At 50.6% G+C, this 9,224-nt stretch overlaps 1 protein-coding gene across 1 annotated transcript; it reads right to left on the bottom strand.

The window, feature by feature from the left end:
* Window positions 1-1,418: 1,418 nt before the first annotated feature.
* Window positions 1,419-3,637, bottom strand: LOC136471404 (BEL1-like homeodomain protein 2). The gene is made up of 4 exons (XM_066469130.1): window positions 2,386-3,637; window positions 1,895-2,304; window positions 1,747-1,807; window positions 1,419-1,666 (listed from the first exon to the last, which is right to left on the bottom strand). The coding sequence occupies exons 1-4, from the start codon at window positions 3,436-3,438 to the stop codon at window positions 1,487-1,489; spliced, it is 1,704 nt and encodes a 567-aa protein (XP_066325227.1). The 5' UTR covers window positions 3,439-3,637; the 3' UTR covers window positions 1,419-1,486.
* Between the last annotated feature and the right edge of the window lie 5,587 nt (window positions 3,638-9,224).

The following is a 9,224-nucleotide window of genomic DNA, read 5'->3' as shown; positions in this document are numbered from 1 at the left end:
TGGATGTTACATATGTTTCACACATATGTTTCAACAGTATGTTCTAAATATTTTATCTGTTCCAGTCTTCCGTTGCAGCAAGTGTTTTATATTGCAAGTTGCAAATGTTCTATCTGGACGTTGTATATGTTTTCATATATATATTGCAGATGTTTTATATGCTGCATTTAAGTGTTTAATGTTACACGTGCTTCGTTCCGTTCGGAGAGTCAAGGGGCCTGAGGGGAGTGACGGTTGCGCGGCACGAGTGTCGAGGAATGGGGTGCAACAAGCCGGTGACCAACGGACGTGGCACATGGCGCGCTGGCCCGCTAGCTAGGATTCAAGAAGTAGCACTCCTGTTGACTGTTCTAACGCAGTTATGCAGATAGGTCAATCTAGAACAGCATAGCTTTGTACTTTGGGCAACCGAGGCTTTCAAATCTGTGGAAACATTCGGTGGAATCGTAAAGCCTATCTACAAGAAAATACTCCCTCCCTACAAATTGCATGCCACTCTTGTCCTAAATTGAATTTGTTTAATTCTAACTAAGTTATAAAAATACGCTAGCATATATAACATCAAATCGATTTTAAAAATTCATCATGAAAGATATCTTGACAGTTAAAAACTTTGTTAAAATCTAGATAAATTTAACTTAGAACAAAAATAAAGCGGTATATGTCCACAAGGAGCAAAGAGAGAATACTCAAAAGAGAGAGAGAGAAGTGTGCACTGAACTTTTTTTTTACGTCTTTCTTTGCATTTTATGAATTTTATTTATCTAATCTAATAGTTATACTCTCTCCATTCCAAATTCTAAGTTGTTCTACACTTTATATATACGTAACTTTTTCTGCGTATGTAGATATAATATGTTGCCCCAAATTTTGGCCTTAGTATTTTAACTCACTACTCTACTCCATGTTTTTTTTTGACGGCATACTCTACTCCATGTTGTCGAAGTCTTTTGGGCTTCCCACATTTTCACTGCTCCGTTTGCTGTGGATTGACGAAATCTTTGGGCTTCCCACTTCCTGTCGTCGAAATCTTTGAGCTTGGACAATGGTCACCTCGGTCCTCAAGAATAGTGAAAGTGTGAAATTGCTAGAGACATGGCACATGCCGAGACAAGTGTTTTGCTCATGATCCTAGCAATTATCAAGCTCCAATTTTTGCTGAAATTGCCTACTGCAATGTGCAATCTAACAAGAAAGAAAGCATGAAATCTGCTGTATCTGAAATTGCCCACGTTGCCAACCATCTGAATGATGAACTGAACAGAGCATACGCTCAGCTCAATTCATTCAAAACCTGATTCAGCAGTATCCTCCCCTGCTCTTCCCAGTCAACCAGGATGCACAGGTGATTGATCTTACTTGAAAATGCTGGCGTTGGCAATGATATGTACTGTACATAAACATGGCACAAGGAAATTACAAGGCCCAATGGTAAATCGATCGACGGCAGCAGCTGAACAGCTCTAAATGCAGCTATGGAGCTGGTTCACTGGCCACCATCATCTAGCTGGCAGAGTCGACGCTTGCTCATGTGCTGCTGCTGCTCCATCGCCGGCCCCTGCCCTCCTCCTCCTCCTGCGCCCGAGCTCCTCTTCAGGTCCTGGTACATCTCCTCGATCATCGGCTTCCACAGACGAACCCGTGCGTTTATGAACCAATTCGACACCTGCAAAACGCAAAACTCACTCAAATCCATCCCCCATAAGACTGATCTTGAAATAAGTCTGATGGGATTTCGATCTCTACCTGGTTCCTGGTGAGGCCGCTTCTTGCAGCCAGCACGTCCTTCTCATGGTCCTTGGGATACCTGAGCAGAGCACCTGGTCAACAATGTCGGATTTGGCAAACGCATTTCAGCATTCGCGCAGCAAGAATCGTGAACAGACGGACTTACGGGTGCAGGAAGTTCTCGAACATCCAGGACTTGAGCACGGCGACGGACTTCTCCGGCAGGCCGCGCTGGGGCCGCCAGCACTGCTGCTCGGCGCGCCGCAGCTGCTGTGCCGACCAGTGCTTCTGTATGAAGGCCGACTCCCAGCTCCGCTCCACGCCGCCGCCGGCCGCCGCGGTCACCGTCACCGACGACGACGACTCGCCCCAGCAGCTGGCCCTGCTCGCCGCTGACATGAACTCGCCGGCAAGCCGCCGCCTCAGGCCGCGGTACATCGCCGACACGGCGCGGTGCGCGAATGGCGCGCAGATGCTGCCGCCGTTGCCGGCGCCCGACGGCGAGTGCATCAGGCTGTTGAACTTGGCCGTCGTGCTCTGGATCTCGTCCAAGCATTGGTTGTACTTCTGGTCCATCTGCAGATCATCGTCAAACACAATAAAGATCCAAAATTTGACAGGGTAATTAATTATTAGTGTGAACGAACGAATCGTCACCAGTTGAAGCGTCTTGAGGAGCTTGCTCCGGACCCTCTGAGCCTCTCCCCAGCGCGCGCCGGCGTCGGCCGACGAGGCCACCATGAACCGGTTGGAGCTCACCGCGGACGGTGCGCCGACCGAGCCGCCGTCGACGCCGCTGCACGAGTCGTCGGCCACGTCGGCGACGCCGTCCAGCATGTGACCCACGACGTCGTTGAGCACCTCCTGGACCACGGCCGCGTACCGGGAGCGCGCCACCACAACGGTGAAGTGCGGCGCCATCCCGGACCGGGAGCGCGCCCGCGGGTGCAGCACCTGCGGGAGCTCGGTCAGCGCGGAGCGGCTCCCTCCCGAGGAGCACTGCTCCACGGCGTTCAGTGCGCTGTCCGAGGACAAGATGGACTTGGAGCACAGCGTCAGCGACAGCTCGCTCGCCGGCGCCGCGGACGCGTTGGCGCCACTGCAGGCGGCGGCAAGCGGGTAGTGGAACCCGCCTCCCGCTTCGGGGAGCCCGGCCCCGGCGAGGTGGTACGGGTCATGGGCCGACACGGCTACTGGTCCGCCGGCGCTGGTCCAGATACCGTACGGCTTCTTGGACGACGATGGCGACGACCAGACCGCCATGGCCCCCGGTTGGCTGGGGCACCGCAAGCTCGCCGCGACGCGGCCGTCGCTGCCGGCAACGCCGTACACGTCGTCGTCCATCTCCTCCGGAGGCGTCCTCCCGCCGGTACGATCATCCTGCGGCGGCGGCGGCGGCGGCGGCGGCGGCGCGGTGGTGTTGGCGAAGAGCTGGCTGGCGAAGGAGGCCAGCACGATGTTGTTCGCCGCGTAGTGCGCGCCCACCAGGTCCGTCGCCGTCGCGGCGCCGGCGCCGCATCCCGCCGCGTCGCCGAGGCCGAACCCGAAGCCGCCGTGGTCAAGAAGCATGCCGGGGTGGAAGTGCGGCACCTCGGCGCTCATAATGCCGCCGCCGCCCCCATAGCCGCCGCCGCTGCTGCCGGCCATGAAGTAGCCGCCGCTCATGGCGTCCACCCCGATTGGCGAGAACGACGACGGATCACTCTCCATTTGTAGGCCAGCCAGCCAGGGAATCTTGAATTTTTTGTAGTGATTTCAGCACTCCTACGGACAGCAGCACGGATTAGAACACTGAACACTTCGTTGTTCTCTGCAGTTTTCCTGTCGGATCAATTGTAGCGCTAGAAAAGAAGGTAAGAAGATGAGCCGCGCAAGGGCCCTTTGGTAGTGTTCCCGGACCGGCTCCGGGAGGCGGGAGCCGGTTTACGACTCCTGATGTTAAACGGGTGCGAGGACACAAGGCCTGTTCGCTTAGTACGTTTATCGGCCAGAATCTGCAGTATTTTTTTTTCTCATAATAAATCAGCTTCAGTCGATTTATTAGTCGACTTTAATATCAGTCGAACAGACTAATAAATTTTATTGGAGAAGTTACGGAAATTATGCTGACGTCTTGTTTATTTCCACTTCAAATTTCTAAAAAGTGCTACAGTACCTATCACATCGAATGTTTGCGGCCCGTGCATGGAGCATTAAATGTAGACGAAAAAAAACTAATTGCACAGTTTGGTGGGAAATTACGAGACGAACGTTTTGAGCCTAATTAGTCCATGATTGAACACTAATTGCCAAATAAAAACGAAAGTGCTACAGTAACCCCAAATTCCAACTTCCTGAAACTAAACACGCGCTGAGACAGAGCCAACATGAGAGATGAAGCCAAAAAAATCGAGCTTCCCTCGGTCCCCTGTCGACAGATGCATGGGCCCTGGACGAGTTTGCCCTCGCCGTGAGCACGAGCACGCGGACATGGCCATCCAGAGCCGTGCAAAGGTAGGGGCGGGCGGGGAGCTGCGGGGAGACGGAGGCGGCGCGGGGAGGTCGGGGCCGCCGAGGGACGCCGCTCAGGGGCCGTTGGGGTCGCGCGGGGCTACCGGTGTGGGCCGTGCGGGGTCGCCGAGAGACACTGCTCGAAAGCTGCTGGTCGCGGGGCCGCTAACGCGAGCCACCGAGGTCGCTGTGTCCGTCGGGCGTGGGGGCGGACTGGCAGAGGATGTCGAGCCGCGACGCACTTCCTAGCGGTGGCGATGGAGATTGGGAAGGAGAGTGCGGCCGCGTGATTAGGAGATAAGGTTGAAGGGGATGAGGTTATGTGGATGCGGTGGGATTGCGTATGGATACGACGGTGTTGGGTTCATAAACTCGGGGTCCCCAATGGATTCGCTTTCCTATAAAAAAACTCGGCCCAGCAGATGACGTTGCGACAACGCGCACCTCCCGGGACAGCCCAGATACATAATGACAGGCCATGGTAACGATCCGGTCCCTGACCGGAAGGCTCTGGCCAAGGTGGGGACACGGTCTGACTTCGACCTCCTTTTCTGACGGGGGATATGCTGGACCTTCGCTCGTGATTCTTCTCCGACCGACACGGTCGGATTCGACTGGGGACGCTCGCTCGGTGAGGGCCCGGGGATTGGGTGCTAGGCCACATCCAATCACAACGTACGACAAAACTACAGATATTTACTTGTTTGTCACTTTTCGCACCGACAGACGGTGTGGGAATCAGATAACGTTGGAAAAGAAAAGAAAAGAAATTAGAAAAAGAAAAAAGAAAAGAAAAGAAAAGAGGGTATTATGAACATTTCGTCATTTTAAACTAGCAGGCGAAGTTGTTTTGTTAAACGATTTAAAAAACTGATTCAGCTCCACGACTAATCTGCTTTACCAGTGAAGTTATAACTGAAACTGTTTTAATTGAAGCCGGATCTCTAGGTGATTGCGAAATGATTCATCGGGAAGGAAAAAGAGGTTTTTGATAACTACTACTACTCTACTAGTATCTTGTCATTATTGCAAGGCACATAGAGCCAAACTGCATCCAAGCATATGAATGGAATGGGTGTATGAACAAATAAACTACTGTAATTATCAGTACGGAGATAAACAGAGAAGTAATGGCAAGGGACCTGGATGAAACTAAACAAGTAGTTGGGCAATGATTCAGGGGAGGCACAGCAAGCAGAAGCGACAAAATATGCTTAAGGGTGTTGGGTTCTTTAGTCGCTCCTAAAATTTATGTCACATCGAATGTTTAGATACTAATAAGGAGTATTAAATATAGATTAATTACAAAATCAATTACATAGATAGAGGCTAATTTGCGAGACAATTTTTTAAGTCTAATTAATCTGTCATTAGGACATGTTTACTGTAGCACCACGTTGTCAAATCATGGACTAATTAGGCTTAAAAGATTCGTCTTGCAAATTAGTCGCAAGTTGTGCAATTAGTTTCGTAATTAGTCTATATTTAATACTCCATGTATGTGTCCAAACATTCGATTTGATAGAAATTTTAGGAGGTACTGCAGTAACTAAATAGGACCTAAGACGAACACAAGAACCAAGGGAGACAGACAGCAAGGGAAAAAAAATTCAAAACTCTTTGGAAGATTCAACTCCCCATGTAGGAGTACGTCCTGAAATGGAAAGATGAGCACTTCAAATGGAACGCCTACAAGGAGCAAGACAGCAATTGGGGATGTGGGAGACGACATCACTTATCAGGCAAGCAAGCATGAATGACGATGGAGATTAAAAGAAAATTGGGTGTGGGTGTGTGTGGGTGGGTGGGTGGGGGTGGGGGGGGGGGGGGGGGGGGGGGGGGAGGCAAAGAGCAGGAGCAGGTCTCTCTCTCCTGGACCCGGGATCTTGGCGCTGCTGGGTCAGATGTGTTTGGCCTGGGCTTGCTCACAAGTCACAAAACCATGGGAAATATGGAGGGACCCCACTGTGCTTCTCCCAAGCAGATGCAGCAATGGCGATTTTTTTTTAATTTTAACCATTTTTTTTAATATAATTTTAAATCTAACGCTGACGATTTTTTTAAAAAACTAACACTTTTGGCAGCGCCTATTGCCCTGGCGCGGCCAAATGCCTGTGCCGCGCAGGGCTGACATGGCGTGGGGCGGCCGGGGGGCCGCTGACGTGGCCGGTCCTGCCGCGCCATCCATCATGGCACGGCAGTGCCGCGCCGTGTTGCGTGGCGCGGCTGGACCAAACATACCGCACGAGCAGGCACACCTGCCGCTGCGCCCGCCGCCGGCCCGGGCTACCTGGATGGTAGAATCGAAACGCGTCGTGCCAGTATATTGTTGAGTTTTTTCACGGCCGAATAGAGAATTTGATAAGCCAATGATTAGTTTTTCGTCTTTCATAATACGGTTATGCACCATTTTAACTAATCAATTACGAAAAATTACCACCGGTGTCCAGATACGCCGGGACTGCCGGTTCCCGAACGCATGGTACTTAATCTCGCCGGCGGTGCTGCCGCGACTCAACGAAACAAATAAGAAGCAAGTTGACAAACTTCCACATAACGTATTCATTGTTTTGACATAAGTTTGACATAAAATAACCAAATAACCCCACAAGTTTCGGATGTCAATATTCGTTTGACCAAAACAAACTAAGACCCAGGAGTGTAAGGATCCCTCGGATGCCTCTGTCTCTTCGGATTTGTTGGCAACACATTGGGAGTGTAGCCAACGTCGGTATGGTCACGTCGATGGTGCGTACGGCTCGTACCCTACAGGTATATGATACGCACGATTACTTATAATTCTTTATGATCGTTAGTTCATGGAGTCTACGTACTGAAACAAACTATCTTTGTTAGTACCTGTGAGGCTCCTTGGGTGCCAAACGGGGCACCACCTAGCTGAGACATGCCGATCTCGTCATGCGACCATTCGTCCCACTGGCTGTGCTGTCCGCGGAAGCCCGGGGGTTCGTCGTCGTCGTCATCGTCGTCCTCGGCTACAGGGTCCTTCCCAGCGCTAAGATATGGTGGTGTACGCACCGCGGAAGTGGCACCCTGCGTCATCGTCTGAGAAGAGCCGGCTGGTGTCCTCAAAGAGGCTGAAGACGTGCCACACGACCGTGTGGGGAGTGGCGGTTCCTCATAAGGGATGTCCATGCAGCTCAACTTCTGAGCTAGCTTCCTGCAGCTCTTCTTCACCTTCTGCATAAATAGACGTTAAAGTTAGTTCATTAGCCAAACGCATATACAATAAAGAAATATTTCCGAAACGGACAAGTTTATGTTTACCTCCACAAAAGCCGCGAGAACGCCTGGCCCCTGCCCTCTAGACTCGTGAAGCCAGAACGCTGCTTTGTTGGACAGCTTTGACAATTGTGTCGCCTGAGTATAGAAACACGGTTGGACAGTTTTAGTACACATACTTAATACCAAAAGGATAACAAATTGTACCATTTAAGTATCTTACCACGTATCTTTGAAGTGGGGCTCTCTATAGGTGTGTGTCCTCCCTAGTGGTGACGTCATACACATCTTCGATGACATCTTCCTCCGAGTCCTCGTCGATCGCTACGTCAGTGTACGCGGGCTTGATATGTGTCCTCGTAGATCTATGAAGCCACCACAGGTACTCGTCGAAGGTGTGCTAGTCGTGTGGAAAACCCTCAAGGACCGCATGTGGTACCCTGGTCTGCCACAAATGGATGTACGAGCTGTGTGTCATGCGCCAATCCTTGGTCTTGTACCTCTTCCTGCGGTCAAACCTACAACAAAACAATGTTAGTTGTACCAAACACACATCTAAATTGTAGCTTTGTTATTAATCGATAACGCACCCGTGCAATTTTTGATTGGTAGAGTAAAGTGGTGGTGGGCATCATGTCATTCTTCCAAACTGTCTGCAGACCCGGATGAGCAAGTGAATCTCGACCACATGGAAGAAAATAAGAGGGACGTCGCAGCGATACTCGTGTGACTCGTCCCTAGTGATAGGACTCTGATAGTCCTGGAGCTCCGGAGAATCCCAAAGACACCAAAACACCTGAAATTTCGTAATTGTGTTAGGTTATGATATAGTGTACATCGAAGAAGACACTGCTACGATAGTATAGAGAGCGTAACATAGTGCTGTGTCAGGACGTCGAGATCGTCCGTATACTCCTTGTACTTGCGCCATGCATTCCCTCTAACTAATTGTGCTTCCATCCAGATATACAGAGCTGTAGGGAGTGTATCATGCCCGTTCCATTACTGCATTGAATACAATAATGAATTAGCAACAAATAATCTCATCATATCTAACTGCCTAGAAGAATATAATGAACCGAAGTACTTACCGGTAAACCATTATTAAGGGGCCTCTCAACGGGCAATCGTTCCCAACACCAAACCTAGAGTAGGTAGGAGCAACCCCCAAGGTTCGCATGTCCTGAGGTGCGACGGTAGGCAACGCATAGCTGTCAATACGTCTATGCCAGGACTGCGCTGCCCTAGCTATACCCTGCTATGTTCTTCCACGACTGGCGAAGTATGTCAAGGAAGATCCAGCTGATTGTATTGCCCGAGGCGTCTGGGAAGAGAAAAGCACCAAGAAAGTGCCAGAGCCACACTCGAGTGAACCTATCGATCTGTGCCTACTCAACTTGTGGGTCCAAGTACTCAAAGCGCTCTGTGATCTAGGACGACAAAACACCGGAACTTTTCCTGTAATTGATCAAAGAAAATGAGACCCGATTGCTGCAGGAAAGCAATGCAAGTATTAAATAGGCTTGAATTTCTCACTTATTTTTCTTGGAAGCCTCGTCGTCTGGTGGAAGAAAACCAGTAAACTGAGCCACCAGCTCCCTCCAGTGATCGTTGTCAACTATCCCTATCACTAGAAGCCCCCCAACTGAAGGCCTAAAATAGCATTCACGTCCTGCAACGTCAAGGTCATTTCGCCATAAGGTAGGTGGAACGTGTGGGTCTCAGGCCTCCACCTGTTATAAGAATAGAACGACTGTTAGTTG

Source organism: Miscanthus floridulus, chromosome 8 (genome assembly GCF_019320115.1).
Source record: "Miscanthus floridulus cultivar M001 chromosome 8, ASM1932011v1, whole genome shotgun sequence".
NCBI classification, from domain to species: Eukaryota; Viridiplantae; Streptophyta; class Magnoliopsida; order Poales; family Poaceae; genus Miscanthus; species Miscanthus floridulus.
The sequence above is the reverse complement of the archived record's forward strand: the minus strand, read 5'-3'. Positions and strand labels throughout refer to the sequence as shown.